The sequence below is a fragment of the Ptychodera flava genome, chromosome 6, assembly GCF_041260155.1.
Source record: "Ptychodera flava strain L36383 chromosome 6, AS_Pfla_20210202, whole genome shotgun sequence".
In the NCBI taxonomy this organism is placed as follows: Eukaryota; Metazoa; Hemichordata; class Enteropneusta; family Ptychoderidae; genus Ptychodera; species Ptychodera flava.
This window is the reverse complement of record NC_091933.1, coordinates 38,473,224-38,500,292: the sequence shown is the minus strand read 5'-3', so window position 1 is coordinate 38,500,292 and position 27,069 is coordinate 38,473,224. Positions and strand designations below refer to the sequence as shown.

Here is a 27,069-nt window from a genome sequence, read left to right as displayed (position 1 = left end):
ATACAATTCTACTTATCTTGAACCCTAAAATGACGTACACTTTTGACGTCTATAGACACAATGTCTAACGTGTATGTCATTTTAGGTTGTCAACATGAGTCAAAATCTAACATGCCAATCGTGCAAACCTATCATGTATCGTGGAAACCTAACGTGTACGGACCTAACGTGTCTAAAATGTCTAACGTGTATGTCATTTTAGCTTCTCCACATGAGTCAAAATCTATCATGCCAATCGTGCAAACCTATCGTGTATCGTGCAAACCTAACGTGTACGGACCTAACGTGTCTAAAATGTCTAACGTGTATGTCATTTTAGGTTCTCAACATGAGTCAAAATCTATTATGCCAATCGTGCAAACCTATCGTGTATCGTGCACACCTAACGTGTACGGACCTAACGTGTCTAAAATGTCTAACGTGTATGTCATTTTAGGTTTTCAACATGACTCCAATTTCTATCATGCCAATCATGCAAACCTATCGTGTATCGTGCAAACCTAACGTGTACGGACCTAACGTGTCTAAAATGTCTAACGTGTATGTCATTTTAGGTTTATCCACATGACTCCAATTTCTATCATGCCATCATGCAAACATATCGTGTATCATCATCCAAACCTATCTTGTATCGTGCAAACCTAACGTGTACGAACCTAACGTGTCTAAAATGTCTAACGTGCATGTCATTTTAGGTTCTCAACATGGTCAAATCTATATGCCACAATCGTGCAAACCTATCGTGTATCGTGCACACCTAACGTGTACGGACCTAAAGTCTAAAATGTCTAACGTATATGTCATTTTAGGTTCTCACATGGGTCAAAATCTATCATGCCAATCGTGCAAACCTATCTTGTATCGTGCAAACCTAAGGGATTGGTCAGTTTCCTTCAGCTGGGGGGGGGGGGCGGTGGATCATTTTTTGCCGACGTCAAAAAGTGGCTGACCCCCCTTATTCCAATTTTGAAAACAGGGTGACCCCCCCTATTCCAAATTTCGAAAACAGGGTGACCCCCCGCGTGCGACATAGGTAAAACAAAAGGTGGACATAATATATATATATATATATTATATATATATATATAATATATATATATATATATATATATATATATATATATATATATATTACATTTTACATACATTTACATTTATATTTCAAATAGTCATTCTATGTTTTAATGAAATTGTTGACATGTCAGTTGTAAGATAGGAATTTCAAAGTGTCAATCTTAAAGTTTGAATACAGTACATTTTGAATGAGCTGTATTTTGAATGAGCTGTGAATGTATTTCACACTTTCTATGCTTAACCAGATGTCCTGAACTGTTGTACAGAAATGGATGTCAATCATTAATATCAAAGAGGAAAAAGCAGTGAATCAAAAACTTTGATGGGTGTTAAGACTTGCCAACCATCCAATTAAATCTCCTGAGGAGCCATAGAGAGCTTTTTTAGCCAAATCTGATGTCTACAGTGTCTGAGAGGACCTTTTCTTGTAACATTGAAACCATAAAAGCACAGCTAATAATGACAAAAACTGCCTTTTTTAACTGTTATTTTGTTCATAAAAAAGCATCTTTCTACAGAAAACCTGTGACACAAAGGAAAATAATTGCATCAATGAGAAGGAAAGATATCTTGTCATTTTTCTATCTCTAAAATAAGTCACTGTATCAAATATATATTGTGAAATATTTGTGCATGTTGCTTTCTCATACTGAATTCTCATAGAGAGAACAGAAAAGTATCAGGAATTTGTCATCCTTTTCATATGAAATGCAGATTTCATAATGGTACACTTTCACTTAGCAAACATCAAGATATATATGATTTATTAAAGTATGGCGCCCAAGGGCGCGCCGAAAAATTTGAAACATCCTGATATCTCTGATATATATGCCTTGTATATTAAAGTCATGCACCTGAAGGGCATGTTGAAAATATCTGATATATTAAAGTAATGAGCTTGAAGAGCATGCTGAAAAATATTGAACACTACAGATATCTCTGATGTATGTATGCTTGATTTGTTAAAGTTGGGCGTGCTGAAAAATATGACTGATTATTAAAGTTACGCGCCCCAAGGGCGCGCCGAAAATACAACTGAATGATGAAATTGTGGCTGACACTAGCATTTTAGCAATGATGAGCCTGTGTCAAATTCAAAAACACACTGACCCCCCCTATTGGGCATTTCAAAAACATGGTGACCCCCCCCCCCTATCACCAAAGTCAAAACAGGGTGACCCCCCAATGAATCCACCGGCCCCCCCAGGCTGAAGAAACTGACCAGTCCCTAACGTGTACGGACCTAACGTGTCTAAAATGTCTAACGTGTATGTCATTTTAGGTTCTCCACATGACTCCAATTTCTATCATGCCAATCATGCAAACCTATCGTGTATCGTGCAAACCTAACGTGTACGGACCTAACGTGTCTAAAATGTCTAACGTGTATGTCATTTTAGGTTCTCCACATGACTCCAATTTCTATCATGCCAATCATGCAAACCTATCGTGTATCGTGCAAACCTAATGTGTACGGACCTAACGTTTCTAAAATGTCTAACGTGTATGTTCATTTTAGGTTCTCCACATGACTCCAATTTCTATCATGCCATCATGCAAACCTATCGTGTATCGTGCAAACCTAACGTGTGCGGACCTAACGTGTCTAAAATGTCTAACGTGCAGACTTTACAGTGTTTAGTCACTCAGGTATGTTAATGCATGGGCATAGGCTTGCATACATGTAAAATCAGTTTGAACATACTTTTAATCAGACCTGGTCAGAAAATTGTGAAAATTGCCAAAAATATGTTTCGCATTTGATTAAGCTGAAATTTATCATAATATATTACCCAATCAGGTCACATGACATAATCTGTTATTTTCCCCGCCAAAATTGTATATTGCAAATAACTGAATATTCCAACCGTTAAACATTAAAATATTTAAATATTATGACCAATTAATGTAAAATGGGATTGCAACTTGTGTTAGAACTAGTGGCAGATGCAAAATTATTGAATTTTGAATATTATTTCTTCACAAAAAACAACAAATATAATATTTTTGACGTTTTACATGAATATTTTGAATATCAGAAAGAAGTATAGATAGAGTTTCAAGAGTGCCATGTATTTTTGAAAGAATATGATAAATGTCGTTTCCAAAAGTGCAAGAAAATCAAGAAAATTTAACGGTTTACGGTTGGAATATTAAAATTAATAAAGACGTAAATTTTGGCGGGAAAATATCAGATTTGGTCACGTGACTCAACTTGTCAAGATTTAGGCAGACATTTTTTTAAAGAATTTAATAATTCCAATAATTAGGCCAAATATCATCAAATCTGGTGGTTTTTAAAGATAATTGATCATTTTCCTACTTTTGGGCTTGATGGGTACAAACACCCATGCATTAACTTACTTGAGCATGCACGTTTGTCCTACACGTTAGGGTTCTATAATGTACAATGGCATACAATTGCCCATAGCACGATAGCTTCAACAATGTGAAACGTGCATTTTACCAACTACTGGCCATAGCTCGACAACAGCGGGATTGATTTGTGAACACTCAATATTCGTAGTTAGCAAAGAATAAATGTCACCATAAGAACTCGTTATGCGCTCATTATTTCCTTACAAGAACGCAAAGTCTCTTGTTAATCTTATTAAGGTAGAACGCGCCTCGGGGACATATATTCGGACTCTCAAACTTTCACAATTCTTTTCTGATATACCACTTGTAGGGCTTCATTTTAAAGTTCTTGTGTATTATAAAACTTTTCGCCTACTTAGTTTTTCGAAATTCGAAAATTTTATTTTTCTTCATAGAGTTAACACAGGGATGGCGGCCATTTTGAATTTTAAATATCGGTAAATCTTGAGTAATTTGTTTCTTTAGTACCAAAAATTGCACGGTGACCTCCTATTTTTATTCTTGGTCTTGAAAGATAATGGTTGAAAGATTCTTTAAGGGAAGTTTGAGCAAAAGTTCAAGCCGTTCACCTTCGAGGCGCATACTACCATGTAAAGAGAAATAATGATTCGCTATCAGTCCATATTGCAGGTTCTGTAATCTCTAAAGTTGCGAGTGGCAGGATACAGACACTGATTCTTGATTAAAAGCTATCTTGGAATAATTAACTCGATCAGTTATGTAGACTCCAAAGTTCCGGGATTGGTTTATTTCGCAGACTTCGTCAATTTTTCCCAAGGCTCAATCGTTTCATGTCATATTATGGCTTGGTTCAAAGTTCACTGGGTTAGGGTAATAGACCGAACACAAACTTTATAAAATGTTTTACTCCTTCTGTATGCCAGCACCTTTCTTCACCCAAGAGCAATGTTCTCATTGCCTTTTTGTGGTGAAACAAAAACGTTTCATTCTGACTCAGCCACAAGATGACAGTAATAGAATTATGACCTTTCTGTCTCATGGCCATGTCGATGAAGCCTTGTATAATGAATGTTGTTGTGAATGCGGTGAACCTTCATATAACTGAAACACAATAGAAGAAGCAAAACATGTTTTCAAAGTTTATCGTCACATTAAAATATCTGGTGTGAAATAATAAACACTTTTCATTCAAATTCCGTATCATTTGTAACTGTGGCCTTGAATTTACGGTCGTAGGTCGGAACGCCACAACTCCAACTCCTCGGAAAAAGGACTGAGCAATAAAGTTTTCGGATAAATCCAAACTCGAATTACGCACATCTGACTAAACGATAAATGGACACCGCCAAAGCATTTGATTTGAAGTATAACATGATGGTATGGGTGTTCCGCTGTAGTCTCTATAATATGGACCTGGACGGACAGCATTCATGTCAAGCCATTGTTTTCATTAGTTTCAGGAGGCAGCGTAAAATATTAATTGGCGAGCTTGTTTCTTTTGCGTTGAAATTTGTCTCGCACTTGGACAAAACACTTCGGTGATAAAAACCAACATAGGTTTTTCATATTGACCCAACAAACTTAGCAACAATGTTTTCAACGGGGCTACGAAGTTGTAGATCGACTTGAACTTTGACTTCGATTGATTGATTAAAATGTTCTCCACCTCAAAGATATACGTTCCTGCCGACTAGTCATTTAATTTAAACTATCAGTCCTTTTATTAATATAGCTGCCGCAATTTTATCACCTTTCTATACGAAATCAAACAATGGTACTTGAAATGTTTTACTATTAATCTCGTAGATACTGGTCCGGTAATAATATAATATAATATAATATAATATAATATAATATAATATAATATAATATAATATATAATATACATGTACCTTACTTTATGTGATGTGACATGTTTATTTTCAAACAATTCCTCATACATGCTGGTCCGATAATAAAATAAAAAAATATACCCTGCTTTAGGTGATCAAATATTTTACCTAAATCATCGATGTATTCCTCGAGAATGAGTACATTTATTTGCATAGACGTCGCCAACAACAACACAACAGTTATCCTCGTGGTCAACAACACAACAACAACAAGACTAATAAATATAAACAACGATACAAATTATAACAACAACAACCAGATTTCTGGGTTCCCTATGGTCTGACGGTGACTGCAGTGTTTGAATAGAGACGTTCGATACAACATCTTATTACCGCCAACTTGAAGGAAGGGGACAAGATATCCCCTTGTCTCTAATGATGTTAGACCGAAATGCGCAGATATTGAAGAATTTGAACATCCTAGATAAAATAAATATATATATGGCGAGAAGACCCGGAACAAAAAACAAACAAGTACCGACACTTTCTGGAGTGTCTGTGACGTAAGCAGGGCTGCAAAACCCTAATAACACAATGACAAGTAGTCAATGTCCATTGTTTACCGTGTGGTACTTTATTTTTCTACAAAAGTACAAACTATGAAGAGTTTGTTGCAAGTGATTGCAAGGGTAGTTACAATTTTTATAACGGGGAAAGTGAAGATACATATTGAACTCAGTCACATAAGGTGCACAAATCATCCATTTGAAACTCAAAAATAAATTAAATATTTAAAACTCAAATTTTACTTTTTTCATAAAACATAACTCAAACTTTTATACATTGAATTATATAATACTGTGTATTATACGACTTAAAACATGACATGTACATCGTTAAGATTGGCTGTCAAAAAGACATTTCTTGATAAGAGATCTGTACCCTTTGAACATCAAACATCGATTCAACCTCTGTTTTCTGTGGGAAAAGTTGGACCTCCATAAACGAATATGGGGGTGGAAGGGTTGTATTTTGACAGCTTGCGCTAAGCTGAATTGATCAGTAGACTCACTCCAAATAAACAAACACCCCTCCCTGTCAAAGAAGGGGCAGAGGGTAACTCGATCTAAAGTGCTGATAGAGGGCACTGTTCAGCATTCAAGGTAAGTTAAGTGTTGATTGACAATCAATACTCTTTGCAGAGCAACTGAACATCTTACTGGAACAGACCAATGTGACATCTATCATTGTAACACATCTCATTTCCGAATTTTCTGTGAAGCTACTGTACTTGGAGTGTGCCACTTTTCTGTTGTGATGTGCAGACAGACCTCCTGTGTCCAAAATGATGGCGAGAAAATTTGAAGCGCGCTTGCATACTAGTCAGGTGTATTTTTCAGAAAGTGTGATGCCTGAGGTTAGACAGAAAAAAGTATCTACTTGGTAATGCCATTTTGGAATACAGATGACATGTGTTATGAAGTGCACATTTGACTACTGCATGTATTTTCAGGTATCCACATCAATCGGCCTTGAACCAGGCCATGAATTTCACCTGAAAACCCGGTGGTTACAGGGGTTCACAGGCATGGAAATGCATGGCTTGATTCCAACTATTTGTTTCCCATTGGAGGGGATACAAGTGTCTAAAGCGAAAAACAGTCTATTTGCCCCTTTGACTATATAGGAAGCAAAACTATATGCAGGGGAGTGCCTTGTATTCCCTCAGGGAAAAGATAATCTACCGATACCATGATGACAATGGCTGGTCAATACATATGTACTACTGTCTCCCATAGCTAGTGAACATACGTTTTGTGTGTATTATGGTATAACAAAGTAACATTACTTCATGTGCGGGGAAAAATAGAGCAGCAGTACTCATTCTATTCACATAGAATGCTCACAGTGCTTTTGAAGGCCAACACGAAAAAAATCCCATAACATAAGATGATCACCTCATGTTAAAAAAGGGGAAAAAATGTTTGCCTCTTAGAAATTCAGTTACTATGAACAAAATAACGTGAGGGTTATTTTTTGAAATATCTTCACTCAGAAAGTAATCAAGAGTGTTTCTACAGGACAATTATTAGGTGACTATTATGTTGGGATGTATAAAGATTACAAAAATACATTTCTTCATAAAAAAACGACAACAACCAAATACATATAGGAAGATATACACGTTCCGTCTCACTAATTATTAGTGTGTTGAAATGTAACAATGCATGTTATAAAACATGTTGTGAAACTTGACGACAAAACAAAAACATACAAAATATTAGTAGAGAACTGTTTTATAATTACATCACAAAAACAACTTCAGAATAAGTTTTTACTTGTCATAAGTACTTTTCTCTTGTTTTGACAGGTAAAGTTGCTTTGTTACACATCTTCAGTGATATGGTTAAAACTTAGTGAAATGAGCATGGTATGGTGCAGCAATATACAAATCCTGAAGATGTCAATTTCGCTCTCCAATGCTGTCGATTCCATTTCTGTGTGAAAAGAGATCCCTAACTTCACAAAGTCAGCTAACAACAAGTTAAATGAAGTGGCAAGGAAATTGCTCTCGTATAACTTAACATCTTTACTGAGTCATCAGATTGTAAAATACATGAACATAAAGCTGGTACAATGCACAGGTATAATTTTGACGAGTTACAAAACTTTTATAGGCTTTTAAAAGTGTTACTTACAAACTACTAAGATCATAAATGTATATATTTCATTCCCTTTTTGTGTTTTTTTTATAAAATTTCACAAATAAAATCAGCCAGATAATGAGGACAAATTCTCATAATAAAATGGATTATTGTAGTACTTAATTGTATATCAGTTGAAAATACCAGTACATCAAAGAATCTGACAAAAAATATACACAAAGTTCTGACTTCTATGAGGCACTTAATGTTTTAAGGTTTACGGTAAAAAAAAAACTGACCTGTATTCCTATATCATCAAAAGACGGACATTTGTATTTCTCTGATGTCTTGAAGTTTTCATAAATGTTGGTATGAAAATAACTTTTGAAATTGTAGTAAAACCATCAGCTTTAACTTTTTGGGGAAAAAATTGACCTTTTATACAAATGGCTAATCAGCTGGGCTTGACAAAATTAGGCTTGTGATTGTAAGTCCCTGTAGTAGGCAATACTCATTACATCATTTGAATCAGCTAGCTGCAATCAATATAATACTGTATTTTCTTACGTTGTAAGTTTAAATAGCGGTAAAAACAGCCCAATGGTATTACAGATTTTGGGAGTTAGATGAAATCATTCTGGACTTGGAATGCTTGGTTGAAACTGATGAATTGTAAATCACCGCCAGATATTTTGCGCCCTTTATTATTTTAAATAAGGTTTTGAATTCATCAAGCTTTTCTTCTTTTACATGGAAAGATATGATTGAGTTAATTTCTGTTTCATGAAACCTACCAAATGATAAGGGATCTAACTAGAAGGTGCGGACAACAATGAAAAGCAAATAAAATTCCTTCAAGTATTTTCACATTTCTCATAAATTAAGTAATTGGTGACTGAAGTGAAAGCACAAAGAGATTTATCTATGGCATGTTGTTATCTGATTTTACAAATCACAAATACCGGTATTGTATCGTAAGTAAGCTGCCACATCAAACTTAACTTGGAATGTTTTTGAAGTCAAACTGTAAGGTGGATCACGGAATGATAGTTTTTTGAGAAAAAAGACACAGCGACTATTGACAATTTTTTAATTGGCTTTTTTCAGAATTGAAATAACCCAATGGGTCAGTGTGTGTACTGAATATATAATATTTGTCTTGTATCAAGGTGGTATAGTACACAACATAAGTGCATTTGAATGTAGCCTTCACATGAAACTTGAGCCCAATTTTAGATTCACTTCTTGGCCAGACACTGAGAATTTCAACATGCTTGAGACTTAGACAAAAGAAGGGAAACTGTAGTTGGTTTTCCTACACATGAAGTACACAAGAAATGTCATAAAAAAAAATCAAAGCTATGACAATATCTTGGAATAATCACACTGGTTAGATCACAAGATTTGATAAGGGTGCATATACCCTGTAGTGTCATTTAGATTACATACATTACCCTGATTAAGAACATAGCCATATGGAGAATGATATTCAATGATGCGTAGATCTGTGAAGCTGCATTGGGTTTATCAATATATTGTAGCAGATACATTCTTGCTATGGCGAATTTGCAGTACTCCAAAGAAAAATTAATCTCTTAAATTTTGTCACTTTTTACTGATTCTCGATTAATTCTTGTGACAAATCGCTTGTTGTGTATTTAATAATGACCATGAAAATTAATATGAATTCCTAGCTATTCTGAGTAAATAACATTGTATTTTTGTCAATGTAACTTCATTGTTTGTGATATCAGTTCATAAAAGGCTGGAGTTAGCTAACTTTTGTGCTTCTATGGTACAGTATATATCTATGCAGCAGACTGGGACATGATGATAACAAGCAGAAGACAATCACCTGACTGCAGTTTCAATGACTGTGGTGAATCCACGATAATGGATGCCTGTTACAAATTACTGGTATATCTGAAATTATTGCCATCTCTGGTGAATCGAATTGTTGTGATGTGAACATAAATTCATGTTCCGGACAACTCCACGCAGCTGCATTCCGAGATTTATGGGAGGGAAGCGTTGTTTTGCCACTTTGTTATTACGGATAAGAGCAGTGAGAGCATAGCTGTCACCAGTGCATGGATTAGTACGCAGTACATAAAATTTAGAATTCCATGCACTATATCTATCAATGATTATTATTATAACAATAATTCCCCTTTTTCCTCACTTAATTTGCAGAAATATGTTGCTGTATTTGTTAGTACCTGTTATGGATGTATTTGGGCAGTAGTTTTGTTGAAAAGAAAGTTTCAAATTCAGTGGAGTTACACATACCTGGGTTTAGCATTTTTTTGAAAAAACAGAATACACAAGTGTTAATATTATTTCATTTCTTGGGTTATGATCCCCTGGAATGACAGAATCTCATGAATTTTTAGTCCCCATCAAAATCAAGCCATATCTCATGTATTTTTAGTCCCAATCACGATCAAGCTACAGTTTGCTACCTAATCTCACATCAGGAAGTATTATTTCATTTTGCAGGTACTCTGTTTTGATTGCCCCAGAATTCATCCCGGCGCCTTCGAGCTCTCTCGAGGACCTCTGACGCCAGCGAACAACTTGACCTTGAGGACAAGGTGGAGAGGTTGGACAACACGTCATCATCCCGTGCTTCCGTTCTACCTTGGTGTTGCAGCGGTGTGCTGTTGCTCACCACTGGCACCCTCTTCTCCCTGTCTGAAGGTTTTGAAGGGAGAGGTTGACCGGATGGCACTGTCCAGGCTTCACTGGGTTTTCTCGGAGGCGGCACCTCGGACTCTGAAAGGGAGTTGGAATATATATACCAATGAACATAGAGTGGTAGGCATGATGTCATCAAGACGTCAGGAGTCATGGATGAACAGATATACTTAGAAAATGGTTGTTTAACCAGTCTGTACTTCACACAAAAATGGGGCTAGCACACTCAGGTACTTCAAAAATCCATGTGTTTTAGCAATACTATTCGTATAAATTAACTCACGAAGCCAATTATCTGTTTTTTGCCCCTTTGCACCCTGACCCCCTGGTACTCTATTTCGTCATCGGACATTTATGTCCGAGCCAGGTTCAAAGGGCTAATCAACTGCATATTTCACGTGTATGTAAAGCCATGGCGGAATATTGATTCCATTAGAATTATTACTTCCCTGAAAATACTATCCTATTTTATTCTCACTTCCTCCACATATATATAAAGTCCTCGCAGTACATGGATTCCAGTGAAATTATTGTTTTTCTTAAAATACTATCAAATTTTATCACACCATAAAATGATATCAGCTATATCCATATGGGTGTGTGTGCCCTGTGTCTTCAGAGATCAAAAGCTCTATTTACATATGATTTCTTTCGGCACATCTATGGACATCCACATTTTATGCAGCTGTACATCCACTACCATAGTTTGAGGTATATCCAAAGATATTACTGAGATATTCCAATTATCTATAAAATATGAACGTTATTCCATGGCACAATCTTGGTTTGTAACTAAAATCATGAAAATAACGCAAAATGATATGAAATCTAAGAAATTTGATGGAGATCATCTTGACATATCTGATGATAGTTGGCCGAGGGGATAGTAGATAATTAAAAGATGTGCATGACAAATGAAAACCATTATGTTTAGGAGGGGAGGGGTTTCCTATCTATTTTGATATGCCAGTTATAAAATGGAAACCATGTATATGTATGAATGTGTGGGACTCAATCACCATTCAGGTTTTGCTTTGATATGCAAGTTGTTAAAAACACTGTGTTTCTGCAATTTAAACTTCCAACAATCTATGTCAGCAATTAATTGCGTTTGGGAATGTTCAAATCATAATGTTGGTGTTCAGTGTTTCATTTAGAGGAAAGGGGTGGGTTAAATGTCAAAAGCAACAAGTTTCATTTGCATTGAAAACGTGTTATTATCCAGATCCTTACTCTTTGGCACAGGTGGTGATGGAGCTCTGCCACGTTCAAGGGGCATGCCAGCCCACGTCTTGTGCGTGAGTTGAGCCCTGTCATCCGGCACTCTTGGTCGAGTTGGACTGGTTTCATAGAAATTCTCAGAATGCCTCTGGAATGCAGTCAACGGAAAGGCATCGGAAAGAGGGTCTGGATCCCTGGTGATGATGCCAGCTGAGGGAGATTTCTTGACCTGAAAACAAAATAAAACAATTAATCAACGTTAATACATGTCGACACAATGAACAATGTCGCTGAATCCATATGGTTTTGAATTTATCTAAAAATCATTTCTATAATTCTCACTACATGAAGACATATCATAATACCCCTGCAGACTGAAAAAAGCACTTGATTACAATATGTTTTTACTGATTTATCATTACAAGCATTCAAATCTAAAAGTAGAACTTTGAGGCTGGTTTTAAGGTAAATTTCATGGCATTCCACTCAATATGATATATAATCACCATTGTTATAAGCACAAATAAAATATACGTATATCATACAGTGTTCGCCGTGACTTTTTTCTCCTCGCGTACGGCATACGCATTAGTCTGCTAAAATTGCGTAATGGCTGGATTTGAGTGCATAATTTCACTTCCGCACTCGATTGATGAAAAAAACTGACTGCAAAATGCAATGTGCCGTTGAATAAACCTACACTACATATTCGGATTGTACGATGTAACATTATTTTAATGAAAACAGTTTAACGAACAACTTGAACAATGCTGAAACATAACAGCGAAGGGTATACATGCGACCGTCGAAACACATCGGGCAACCCAAAAGTTAGAGTTATGGCTGCTTGTCCAGACACTTCTGCAGTGTTCAAAATTTATCGGGATTCCGACGAGCTCTACTGATGAATCATTTTTTCACGGACTCGTAGAGCAAAGTTGAAAGAAAACAGATTTGTCTGCTTCGACGCCATGCTGCATGTGTGCTTGATCAAAATTTGGGAACAGTGAAACGCGATGATCGTGCACGGTTGGCATTTATATAATTTGTCGCAACATTTCTGTCAATCACTCACTTTGTGTCATAAGTTTCAGAAACTATCGCTCGCCTGAAAATTAGCAACGTAATTCATAGGCACAGCTGACATGATAACGTGCCTAACGTGATAACGTGTGAACTACGATGCCCATTTTTCAGACAACGCCCAGAGAATCCAAAAATTTCCACACAAAATGAGTGATTGACAGAAATGTGTTGCAACAAATTTCGTCTGGTTGTCGCCTAAGCTCAGTCGTAGGGAGTGCTTTCGATGTTATCCTTTGCGTGTAGAAAACGCATAACAATGAAAAAAATGCGTAGAGAGTCAATTTCAATGCGTAAATACGCACGATTTTTGCGTAAACACGAACTCTGATCATACCTTTATTTTCCCTTTGACAAACATTTCAGAGTTCTTAAATTTTTTGCGGAATAATCGGACCTAGTGATTCATATACAAGATCCAAATGTTTATCTCCTCTAGCTAAATGCTACTTTCAACCTAGAAATGAGCTGGATTCATGGCAAAATCAGACTCCTGCTCTGTAAAGGACTAACAAGAGAGAGTACCAAGATGTTTGTTTCAGTAATTTTTTGTTTTAATCTCTCCAGCTCATTTTTTCAAAAAAAATTGCCTACTCACTTTAAAAGACTGATAGAATTTGGGAAATCATAGTGGCTATACAGTTAAGATGGAATGTGCTTTGGGGATAGATATTTGGACACTAAAACTTTTACAATACTTTTTTCGTCTACCACTTGTAGAGGCTCATTTTGAAGCTCATTGGGTGAGTGAAGTTTCATCGTCTTATTTTTGTGCAAATGAAAATCTAATTTTTCCCCGAAGAGTTAACATTGAGATGGCAGCCATTTTGAATTTCGAGCAGTAAATTTTGGGTAATTTATTTCCCTAGTATCAAATTTTGCACAGTGGCCCCCAATTTTTATTCTTGGTTTACGAAGGTAATATGATTTACAAATAAACTTTCCCTGATGAAAGTCTGGGCTTTCAATTTCGAGATGTGAACTGCCTTAAAACATACATGAACAAGATGAGCCTATGGAATAGCATATGGAGAAATACAGTGAAACATCTCATCCTATCACAGCCCTGGTTCTGTACAGCTCATGATTCACTTTTATACGAGGCTTTCAAGTGAGAGTATAACAATACCTGTGATACTGGTGCAGACTCGGCCCCGCAGTTACAATGTACATCATCATCATCACCATGGCCACTGCCACGGTGATGAGGAGGTTGCCTTGCTGGCAAGCTTGCCTCATCATCACTACGGTAACCATCAGATGCTTGTTGGCCTGCACCCACTGACGATTTAATTGCTTTGCCTTTAGGAAAGAAATAGAAAAAGCCCTAATTAATAAAAGAGTGTGGGGAATAAAAGAACCCCTCAAACCCTATCCAAAGAAACTGAATTATATATATTTCATTTTTAGTCATCATCGATCAACATATTCCAATGGATTTATGTATGGGTAAAAAGTATATAAGCTATTTGTAAAATGATACAAATGACTGTGTTGTCTGTGAGATGTCTTTTCAAAGACAAAGACTGCTGGAGTGAATACATCACCATTTTAAATTTGTATAATTATTAATGGCCCGACTAAGTATGAAATTAATGACATAAAGTTAAAAATAGAACTGTGCACTCTCTGACATGATGGATCTGAAGTAAAATATAAATCATTCCGTTGATATTGACGCAGCTGTGAAAGCATAGGCAAAACATCCTTCAGTTGATCATCCTGTCTCTGATGCTGATGACTGCCCTCAGTGGTGAGAAAGTGACCAACTGGGGTTAAAAATACCTGGCAAGGTTATGAATCTTTCACTATGTGTAAGACATAGATTTGTACGTGCCACCTGCGGCTTACCTTTTGGAGATGAAGCCTTCAGCTTGATTGGTTTCTGCACGGGTGATTTCTTGATGGGGCTTGTAGCAGCTGCCTTCATATTTGGTGAGGTCAACAGCGCACCACCTACATCATAAAAAACATGTTGTGCAAGTGGGACTTAGTTTCATTTCCAAGACATAATCATCATTTATGTCAAACAGTTTTAAAGTGCCATTATCTTCCTATACCATCTTTTCAGCATGTTATTTCAATACAGATGGTCTATCTTTGACTCTGCACTCATCCATTCATTTCATAAGAGCAATAACAAACTTTGCATTTCCATGGCCCCACAGAGTTGTAAGAACATTTGTCAGCGGTAATTTTGTAATCTGAGCTAAGGAGTATGGACACATTGTAAACTCAGGAAGCGGATGGTACTGCACAATGTAGTTGCTTCTGTCTAGACTCCCTAGGTTAGTGTCAATCTCAGAGCGTGTCTGCTCAAACTTGGAAATGTTTGTGAGAAGTCAGGGCCTGATGGTCACACCTTAAAACCATCCTTTTTTTCTCAATTTTTCACCAGATCAAACCATGATTTCAAGGTCAAATATGGACTGTTGGCATCCCAAATAGGATGTACAAGAAATGATACAAATAGACAATGCCACTTTAGGCACTGTTGCACATAACGACAGCGCAAATACAACAATCTGATTGGTCAAGATGTGAAAATATCCAAGCTATCTTCGCAATATAGCAAGGCTGGAACAGATATGAACTCTCAGCTAGAGAAAAATTCCCTTTTGGACGTTTCATGCCAGAATTTCAATTTAATGCTATAACAGACTAGCAATAAACCATCCCAGCATGCAACGGGTGTACCACTTGATTTTGACCAGTTCACTCCATATATGTTCTTGCTATTGCTCATGCACATATGTTCTGAACTGGTTAACATTTTTGGTATACGGTTGCTGGATATGGTTTATTGCTTAATTATGCACCACATAAATCGTTACTCAAAGATCTAACAGCTGCGAATGTAACTTCGAGTAATAGAAATTATGTACATTTGCCCATGATCTGCTGCCTGATACACAAGCTTGATACACATTTCTTCTAGTGAAGCTCTGGGGATGGAGGTGGTGTTAATGTGTTTTAGCTGTAGTGAATGCAGTGTCTGTATCTATAAAACAAACAGTACTACAGCATTGAAAATTTCTCCTTGGCAGTGCGCCCTCTCAGCTAGATTGGTAATCTGCTGACTCAAGACAGTTCTCTCACTCTGATGCAAGAAAATTCAATGATTTACATGTACACAAACCAGTATACCGCAAAGAAATTCTATACTAGTAATCCTGTAATTAACTCTAAGAATTTGTGAGTTAGAGGGCGCACTGATCCTGCACCATTTGAACAGATGAACAGTGAATATCAATGAAGCCTCACCAATGGCTGGTGTGGTCCTAGTGAGGTGGTGTCTGACTTTGGCGGGCTCAGTCGTTTTAGTAATCCTCGGTGTTGGAACACGGCCTTCATCATCTTCCATTGAATCAGTCACAGCTGAATCTCTTGGTGATGTGTGTGAGTGGTAGCCCTCTGGTGTTGGAATACTGCCAATACTACAGAGAAATGATTTCCATAGTCAAAGGACTACTATTTTTTTCTTGTATATGTGGCTGGGATGTAGTATACTGGAATATTACATTTATTTAAATATTTGTTTGTTTTGAGTTTGACAACTTATTTGGGCAGAAACTGGCTATGCATTAGCATGTAAAAATGAACAACTTCGCAATTGAACACAACTTCTTGTACTGTGTGTGTATCCAGCTTACGGGGCTCCATTGTGCTAGCTTTTGTCAAAATAGGCAATCCAGTTACAAAAACAACTGTTCAACATTGCCTACGGCACCAACAGACACACAGCCTTACATGCTGGTGATAAGCCTTTCCTGCAACTGCAGTCAAGAATGACCCAACAGGTGTTGGGAAAAGATTGGCAAATTTGGCCTTTAATTTGCCAAGGAGAGAATTGAAAGAAAGCTTTTGGATTCTAAAGAGAGTTAATGCATGAAAAATTTTGCCTGAAAACTCAGAAATTTAAATCTTAAGAATCTTCGCTTACAAATATTAAGCAGTGATGAGTTTCAACTCATACAATCTCCGCTTTACAAGAAATCAGCATTTATTTACTGTTGATGGATCATAAAGTGAGAAATCATGATACTGCAAAAATCTGAGAAAGTTTGATCCCAGACTAATTGCAAGCATATTTCTACCAGTGACAGGTTTAAAATGCCATTGTTTACTCTGGACGAAATTGGCTTACTCTTACCTGGATTCACTTTCAGCCTTGGCTGAAGGCCAAGCTAACTTACGCCGTACTGGTTGGGTTTCTTGAAGATGAATTGGAGGAACCTGTTTCTCCTCCTGCTCTCCTTTCCTTTTTCTCTCTTCTTCTTCTGCTTGTTGCCGGGCAAGCTGTGCTTGTTGCTTAGCTGCCGTTTCTTTGGTATATGTCTTACTTGGTTTAGCTCTGTATATAAATCAAAACCATTCATAATGTATCTTTAGTTCTTGTGTCACAAATGACCAATTTATCAAACACAAGTGTTAACCTGATCAACAGTAAATTTGGAACCTTGACCTGTTCCCGCCCATTTCTATGTAAATGGGTCCACAATCACTATTTATAACAATGGGTTTGGGCCAAACCATATTGGTGAAAGGGTTACATTAAAATTTAGTCATGATATATTGATGGACCTTCTGTAATCACTGTAAAGTTCAGCATAGCAAAGAGTGTTGATTTTGATGTCTCTTTGAAAGAAAAAGTCTGGTGAAACTTTGGGGAAGACATTTGCAGAGAAGAAGCGAGTCACAACTTGATAAAAGTTGACAGTTCAAGCAGCTGAAGTGAATCTGGATCAGTCACAACTTTGAGTCCGGACACTGGCAAGTGTGGTTAACTAATGGCTGCCTGCCTCCCTTTATTCTATTTTCAGACAAATAACGATCATGACACGTGGCATTGTGTTGAAAAACTGGTCTTCGCAAACGAAAACAAAAGAACAAAAGTCACTTTAAGTTGTCCTTTGACAAGATTACTGCAAGTTTAAAACACCAATAAAACCACAGCTTAAGTGATCTTTTATGAGAACAACTGACTCAGACAATGTGATTTTCCAAGCTTGAAAATAGGTTTCCTGACAGCTGCTCTAGTTGACATAAGATGTGTCATCTTGAAATATGACGTGACAGAGACTATATTCTTATAAAAATTTTAAACACATTTTTTTTGAATTACAAAAGACTTTGACTGATCCTAAAATATGCCACGTTCCCATATTTTGACATGAAATAGTAATTTATTAATTTCTCATTTTCTTACTTTGGTTTCTCAGCTTTTTCTTCTGCTGGTGTGATAGTACTGGTGCTGGTCTCACTCTCCTGGTCCCATAGTTTTGCCTGCTGTGCCAACAGCTGTGCCAGGTGTTCCCTGGAAAAGTGAGTTCCCCTGGCCCTCTTCTGGTATTCCTGGGCTTTCTTCCTGAGTTCAACCACCTGTCAGAAGTTGTAGTAAAATGTTAGCAACAAAAAATCTCCCATGGGAAGGAAATTGGTGTTTGAAACCCCCGCATCTCTATGTGTATATTGTATTATTGTTGCTCTATATACATTATGACATGGGAAGGGAACCCTCATTTTGTTGTCAAAAAATTATGTCATCAATGGTTTGCTGGCATAAAAGCATTATGCCAGCAGTGTGATAATGGACATATTTAGCAGTTTAAGAATGCCGATAAGATTAATAATTTCAATTTTTTCATGATTACATGATAAATAACAATGTCAAAAGATGGAAAATTTGCAAATATGAAAACAACATAACAAGAATCAGAGTACGTGTTAGTAATATAAGATTGTATATAAAAATAAAAAAAGTTATTTGTAAAAAATATATTTAAACGTAGCATCTAAAAATCTAACTAAAGTGTCCAAGAGTCTAATAAAGCAATATTATGTTATGGAGCAAATATTCTGTCATTTACGAGTATTTTATGAAAGCTGCCCAACTTCTTTGGAGAAGATGAGTAGCTCCTAAGGGCATTTGCCTTTTAAGATAATTTCCAAATTTCTGATATGTTGAAGTTTACATGTAAATTGTGAACTGAATACAAAGTGATGAAAAAATCATGTACGGGACAAGTTGTGACAAGCAAGTCCAAGGATTGTCAAGTTTTACTCTGAGCAAATGAAACTGCCAATATTTTGGACACTGCAAACTACAGGTATGTATTACCTTGTGTAAGCATGTTTTAGTGAATTACAAAGAAATTGTAATCTTACATGTGAAGGCTAACTTAAAGACCTCAGTAAACTGATGCATTTGTACAGACTGACTTGTATGCTATAGACGGTTATCCTACAGTGTTATTGGACAATGATTAACTACAGTACAGGTAAACAAGACACTTCTCTATCTAATGTATGGACAAAACAAGATAAGCTTGTTTCTACACACAGTATATATAGACGGACAACAGAGAAACAGGAAAGTAGAATACTAAAGAATTACACTGCCTGAGTCAGTGTTGTCTGGGTTCTCCATAAATATCTCTCACCTCTTTAAACCAATTCACATCCTGAACCCGTTTTGTTTCTTTTTCTGCTACTTCTGTGTTTTCAGAGAACTTTCCAGGTGTTCCCCTTACCTCAGCGAACCACTCGGGTACCCCGCCACCCTGCTCTTTGGCCGGCAACCGGCCGTCGGTGGAGGTGTCGTCCCTGGGCTGTATGTGTGGTGGGTCTGCTCCCCGCCATACACCTTCCATGTAACCGAACAGTCTGGGATCACGGTAGTTTGACCTGTACTCTGATTTCCATTTCCTGAAGGTGATGAAAGTCAGGAGTATTTCAGTAATTGCAATGCATTTTTCCTGAAACCGATTCACTTTACCCTCTTTAAAGAAAACAATTTTATTCATGCACTATTTTACAATGTCTATATTATAGACGCTTACAGTATTTATAGTACATGGTCATGGTATCAGGCCAGGGCAGTCACCCCTCTCGGACAGTTACAACAGAAGCATTTCTATCCATCGGTTGGAGCATGGGTTTGAGAAGGCTAATTGTTGTAGAATTCTGTTGAATGAGAAATGTAACCCGGATACCTTGTACAGTATGAGGACAGTCAACTCCTTGACATTTACCACATCATTATAGGCGGGGCTGGGGTAGGGATAAGGTTAGTGTTGGGTAAATGTTAGGGAAATTGTCTCAGAAACTTTGGATGCATATCCGCAATCACTTTCCCACACACACACATGTACATTTGCATTTTTGCATACTTACACCACATTCACAGAGAAATGATATTTCACTTACTTTATTGGACCTGAGGGAAAGAAAGGTTTTTGTGGATTTTGCGCAGCTTTCAGCTGCTCCATCTGCAGACTTGGTACGCCAGCTGCTGGCATTTGATCAGGTGACAAAGTGACCTTCTGACTGCTCTTCTTCCTCTTGCCCTGCAGTGTTGCATAGCATTTGATATTAGAAATGGAATGTTGACACACTGATGGTTTTTACTGAACAGGTGAATTTTTTCACACAAACTCAATCTCACATACTGTACATCCTGCAGTTGATATACTTTTCTCACTACTAAATCTTTTTTCACAGAGTTATTTCGAAATGAATGTTTCATGGCACACATGCACTCATCAGATATTGAAAGTCCAGTGTGCTTTCTGCATAGTTTAAAATTGAAGCCATTTGCAATGTAAGTAGTCTCTGCTTTGAAATGCTGTACTGAGGTTGCCAGGCAGTCAATCTATATTTTTGTAGCAAGATCATGAAATAGCAAAAGTGGTGGCCCAGCATCTGCTATCAACATGGAATTGATTTGAAAGGAAAAAAGACTGAAGGTTATCTTATTTGTAGCATGTTGCACCAAAGTCTAGTCAAGAGCCTTTGTGCATTGCTGCAAAGTGTATTTGCTTTTGAGTACACACTCATGGAACACATGGATGTGATGCTGATCATACAGACATTATGAGTATGTATATGCCAATAGGCAATATCAGCTGTAGCCAACACCAGCTCAACTTCTGTATAGTGCTGGGAACTTCTTGAACATACATACAGTGTGTGCCTCAGCACTGAATACTGATGTCAAATGAGACGACAGAAGTGTAGAGGTAATAAATTGTGCCTGGTGATCAGCTGCATTGCTATGTCTGTTTAGTGCTAAGTAGGTGCTTGGCTAGAAAGCTAATCTTGACGAGCACGGCAACTTGGTAGCCTACATGTGTTGTATTCATAATATGTTGCATTCCAGTCAGACTACTTTACTTGGACAACAAATGTGAATTCAAAATGCCAGCGATTAAAGGGCCTATGACATGACCAACCTATCTTCATTGCATTAGCAGCCTTTAAATAATACGTGAAATAAATTCGTTATTGCTGAAAACCGTATCGTTAACCATAAATAAGCGCTTTTTAACCCAATCACAGCAATCCCCCAAAACCGGAAGTGCTCTTTGGGCGATCTCGCAAATACGGAAATGACGCAACCGAAGATGCGCAGTACCGCGAAGCCTAAACCGAGATACGTAGAAGTCCATAGAATTTGGAAGACTATCTTGTATAAAAATATTAGCCATGCTTAACCGCTATATTGCGTGATGGTGTTTTGTTACTTAAGTTTCCAAAGACCCAGGATTATTTAAAATTTGATTGAAAAGTGCAGTCAGAAAGTTGATGGTGAGTCTGACCATGGAGATAGTATCTGACCATGGAGGCAGTACCTGACCATTGAAGTTGTGCCTGACCATAGAGGTCATACCTCCTTGGCCAGGCAGACTGGAAGAACTCTCACCCTTGAAACCTTTTTCTTCTGTTTGGCTTCTTGATCTTTCTTCGCGTGCTCCACCAACATTTCCTGTTGTGTCGGTTGGACTTGATTCCAGGCTTGGAACTGGGAGTCATATTCACTCTTCCTGGGCACTTTGTCCGGCACGTAGGATGGAATGGCGTTGGAATTGTAGATCATCTGCAATTGGCAATGGCAGAGAAATAAGACACAAGAGCCGACAGACTATGCACTCTTTGCGAAGTGTTTGTGGATATTTATATGTTATAGATTTCACTCTTTGCATGGAGTGTTTGTGGGTATTTGTGTGCCAAATGTAGCTTTCAATATGGTTCATGATACAACAAATCTTGTAAAGGTGTAACTGTCATATTGTAATGAAAGGTCTCCACAGAGTGGTATCACTTTCACTGTTATTTGAAGAACAATCTGCGCAGCATGGCGGACTCTATGTATTTCCTGGTCGTATTGTACTGTGCGTGGATATTTTCACTGACAAGGTAAAATTTGTGACTTGTCTGTTTGGGCCGCATATACTTTAGCACGGTCACAAATAAGCAGGCTTCAATTCAGCAGTCTCACTGTGAGTCCTGATGGAGGGTTGGTAGAGATTTTGATGACATTACAGGCTTGCCCATGTGTCATACAGATGACACATAAACACTGGTGGCCTGTTGACCCTTTCACTATGGTTTGATCCTATTCTCTTCAATGATTGGGGTTAATCCACCTACAGGGTAAGGGGGCTAAAAGGGTTAAATCCTTAGATGCTGAATTCTGTTCACATGAGTTTACAAATCCATGGATAATTTGGATGCGTGGATATTCACCTGTTCAGCTGCTATTAGTGGAGATTCTTTTTGTGTGGGTGCCTTCCAGGCAAACTGTCGTTGGTACTCCGACAATCTCTTTGGGCCATGGTCTTTTCTTCGTAGTCCAGCTCTGTACTTCATTCCTAAATCAGGCTGTAATTACAAGAAAACATCCTACATCAGTGTTTCATCCAGAGACAGGGATGGGGGGATTCCCCCTCTGTTGACATGTTGGCATCCTCTAGTAATTTTTCAAGGGGGGGGCCAGCCCCTAATGAAATGATGCCATTCAAACCTAAGAGATACAAGTAAAACCATGGTAGAACACATGAACCGGTGAAATTCCCCCCTAAATTTTCTGGTAAAGGGGGAAAATTCTCCCTGTTGATGTCACCCTGGATGAAACACTGCTACATGACCTTCACACTGTCTCACCCATGCACATAGAATCACGCAGACACACCCACACAAAAGCAGAGAGTGCAACCCAGGTTTCAAGTTCACACTTGTGAACGGAATTTCTTGGCAAATGTTCAAAATTTACAGCTGAGGCCATTCTTTGTGAATGGTCAGCTTGGATGGATGAGCGGGCTTACTGTGTATTATCAGACTCATAAAAAATGAGCATTGGACGGCAGAAGGGATAATGTATTTGAACGTCTGCCAAAGGATATGGGGTGTGTCCGGTGACTGAGAGAAAGAGCCATTGACAAGTTAGTAGTTTAGGTTTATAAATCTACCTGACCTGTCACTTGAAGTGACTGTAATTCATTCATTTATAATTTTACATTACAAACACATGATATTGTTATTGAACAATCATTTAGCAAATATCCACAACTCAGCCTTGTGACAGAGCACTCCGATGATTTACATAGCTAGCAGCATATTAAACACTGATATCCAAAAAAAAAGAAATTTGGTATTGCAATTTTGTTCATGAACAATCACAGTGATATATGAGCTTGCACAAATTACTTTCAAAAAATACAAGCACACAAAAATTACAAAAATAAAAAAATTTAAGTCAAAATTAAGTTACTTTGGCTTATTCTCACAAATAGAAAAAAGTTTGAATGATTTGACAAGAGTATAGTAGTGTGCAAAATCCTGTAATTTTGGTAACACTTCAGCTTTGCATAGTTGCATGTATTGACATGGTATTAGCTTCTTTGTTATACGAGACATGCACACAAGCATGACCTTCTTTAAACACTGGGCATCTAATCACTGGTGACTTGTCAATACTTACATCAGCCTTAGCTTGGTCCTTGTCCAAGTTTTCCTTCTCAGGTTCAGTGTCTTTGACTGCAGATTTTGCTTCTTTGGGTGCAGGATCCATTTTGCTGGGTAATGGTTTGTCCTCCTTGGGGTCCAGCTTGTAAGTTTTGCTTTTATCTTTCTTTGGTTCAGGTTTGTGAGGTTTGCCTTTGTCTTTCCTCTCGTCATTGCTCCTGAAAACTCGGACGGGCTGTATTCTCGGATCCTTGGAGAAGCCATTTACTTCATTTGGTGCTGGTATCTCTTTTTTCTTTACCTCGGGTTTCGGCGGTGCCACCGGCTCACTGCTCTCTTCCGATGGGTCGTCGTCGATGTACATTTTGGTTGTGTGAGTAATCTTGGAGGCGGGATCCACTGGATAACGCTTGTGCTGTATTTGTGGTTCTCTCTGCTCAGCTTTAACGAAACCTTCAATGAAATGATGAGCAAATATCGTGAATAAATTGTCAGCAAAACAAGATCAAAGAATTTTTTTAAAAATCGCTCTACGTGAATGGTTGGGCAGTATTACCCATCTCTTATTCCTAGCTCATGCCTTACCATAACCATACTACCAGTATCTGGCAGTATGTAAAATTGACGTGGTTGCTTTACTGATACATATGTTTGAGTCACCTACATAGCATCTTTACTGAGACACATCCAACGGGACACTCAAATCAGGTCAACGAGACACTAAAATACAGTTTACAACAGGATATTAAAACACTTTTAGATTGCTCGTCTATCCTGAATAAAATGAAATACACCCAAACCTGAATACAATGAAAAGACACAGCAGTGAAAGAATGATGCATTTTGAACACTTGCCAAAGATTACATGTATGTGAGAATGAGAAAGAAAAAAACAGGTAGTCCCCACGGAATTCAATTGGTAACCACAGATTATTAAAAGTAGCTGACCAGCTCTAGAAGAGAAGTATTGTTGGCAAGAAGCCAAACAGTATCAGTAGGAACTACTTCTGCTGTAGTTTGCTCTACCATTGTTCCAGTGAAGCAATGACAGATATCTGAAACGACCTTTTCCCCGGGGTTTGCAGAGGACATCTTTTTCTAACAGCCCTTGTGAGCAAACATGGGCAAGCCCTTGGACTGATTGAACAATGGTATTTGTGACTCAAGCAAGAAAAACAAATTGTATAGACTAGAAAAATTGGAAGTGTGTGTTGGTAAATAGAAATTAACTTAAAATGGTTCAGTTTCTCAGCTTTTACTCACAGTAACTCTAATTATTGCAATATTTAATGTGCTCCAGTGGAGATTGCATAGTGGTATATTTTCTCCAATCAAAATTTATTACTTAAAACAGTATGCAAAGCAATAAATAAAAAGAAGAAACAAATTCAAAAAAAGTTATGCTTTTTGCTCGGCACATGGTAACAAAAGCAACAACATTACAGATTGAAGTGGTGCATTTGGTCTCCCTTGCATATAGTATAGGTACGTGTCTGTAGTTTTATGGACTGGCATGTTCGTTCATTCCAGTAATGGTAGGTTCAAAACTCTGTACTCAATAAATTCCAATACTGAGGCAGGTGCACCCTGTACCAATAGTTTGGTGAAATTATTTCTCTTAGAGTTACAGGTATGTAGTCACAAAGCCATTGACTTATTCCTTTGAATGACTCATTTAATTGATTGAGGTTAAAAAAAAACAAGCAATGAAATAAATACAAACAAAGATTAGAAATTTTAAATGTTATTGCCAGTTTAAAATCAGAATGGTTCAAGTGTTGGTGAAGGGGGAGTCAATGTGGGCAAATTACATTCCTTGCTAGTTGGCAACAACATTTGTCTGCCTTGGAATTTGGCATACTCTGGTCAAAACAATGGTGGATATACCTTAATACACTTGGTATGCAATACCCAATGCACCGTGTTCCTATTTTCTTGGATTTGAAGTTGTGTGCAAGTGTTCAGAACAGAAGTATGAAGACTCCAGCAAGACGCAATACTCAAGACTCAGTCATTAGTTAAAAACCATAGACTTTAGTTTTAGGGTCTACGTAAGAACTCAAAATCACGGCACCAGGGGAGGTGACACAGTGCATATGACAAAGTGGAAACACCTTTTTCACTTTTTCCTTCCATTTTCCTTTACCCTGCTATGATGTTGTTCCAAAAATGTGGCAAATTTTACTCACTTAAATCAGCAGATTTCAAACCAGCTTCAAGTGCCTCTTGCTCCGGTGAGGGTTTGAAAGAAGCTGATTTTCTTGAATCATGCCATTTGAAGGTGTTGTTGTACTCTGAACTGACCTGCAGAAAGACAATTTTAACACAAAGAAAGAAATAGCGTTATTGACTTCATGAAATTTCTTTGTAATTCTCACCATCATAAGACAGAGCAGCATGTATGGCATGATAAGAGGAACACACTAGACATAACTTCATCACAATAATTGTGACAGTCATTATTAGTAGAAAATCTCAGCTGTGAGGGTGAATTGTATCAGCACTTACTTTGACATCAGTTAGCTTCATTTTGCAAGCAATCTTCTTTAAAAAAGTAGATTTAAAGGGAGCATCAGTTAAGTTTACACTCAGAACAAAATCCTAAAATTGCTTCAGCAGAAAGGAATCTATGGTGATAGTTGCAGACAACCTGAGCAGCGATAATGGTTTAAACTGGCCGACGGAATGGCAGTGAATCTCGAGCTTTTAAAATTCTGTCCGCTTCCAACTGACCGCTATGCTGCATGTTGTGACATGTGAAAATTCAATCCAAACAAATAACAAAGGAAACCCCCATTAAAGGTGGTCCAGACGCGGGAAAAGCTATTGTGGTATATTTAAAGTGTTGCACCGTGGATGATTAAAGGGATCACGTTCCAGAAAAGACGCCTGATGCGGAATAAACCTCGCAGTGAAAGTTGTACACAACTTGCAGAGGACTTGTCATCAAAACAATAACAAAAGCATCATGTTCTCTCACTGTTCATTTTTCGGTAAATTTAAACGCAAACGAGTTTCCAAGGATTGATAAATTGTCTGGTGCCGTTAAGTATCATAAAATGTTACTGAGATTACGTTAACAGTATTTCAGTAAACTTGATCAAACCTCTTGTGACCGACTAAAGAACAAGGTACATCAATCATGGCTTTCATCAACAGTCAAGTTCCCAGCTACCTACCGTAGGTGGCACAGTAACCTTATCTGGTTTGAACATCGAAGTTGCAGTTGTATGCGATGTAATAGAAAGTGCTGTTACATTACCTTGAAGCGCACCGGCATTTTCGTGGATGATCTTCGGTATGTTTCTACTTTGGGTCGAATATAACACTTAATTTAAATGAAAACGAGCCGGTCAAGGGGACAAAACGTTATCCATTCTGTTCAAACTTCTAAAGTATGGCGTCCTTAGTACTGCGCAGTCGTAGTAAGT

At 37.6% G+C, this 27,069-nt stretch overlaps 1 protein-coding gene across 4 annotated transcripts; it reads right to left on the bottom strand.

Annotated features, from left to right (window-relative positions):
* Positions 1-5,859: 5,859 nt before the first annotated feature.
* On the bottom strand, positions 5,860-27,052 carry LOC139135714 (nuclear protein MDM1-like). 4 transcript variants are annotated; one of them, XM_070703351.1, is made up of 14 exons: positions 26,901-27,052; positions 25,828-25,942; positions 23,655-24,091; positions 22,421-22,555; positions 21,597-21,770; positions 20,102-20,241; positions 19,336-19,600; positions 18,102-18,274; positions 17,046-17,246; positions 16,157-16,329; positions 14,744-14,848; positions 14,022-14,194; positions 11,822-12,038; positions 5,860-10,666 (listed from the first exon to the last, which is right to left on the bottom strand). In XM_070703351.1, exons 1-14 carry the CDS (start codon positions 26,916-26,918, stop codon positions 10,380-10,382), a joined length of 2,613 nt encoding a protein of 870 aa, XP_070559452.1. In that variant the 5' UTR covers positions 26,919-27,052; the 3' UTR covers positions 5,860-10,379. The 4 variants fall into 4 exon arrangements, with proteins under 4 accessions (XP_070559452.1, XP_070559454.1, XP_070559451.1 ...); XM_070703353.1 differs by having other exon boundaries at positions 19,426-19,600; XM_070703350.1 differs by lacking the exon at positions 26,901-27,052 and adding an exon at positions 26,147-26,335.
* Positions 27,053-27,069: the final 17 nt, after the last annotated feature.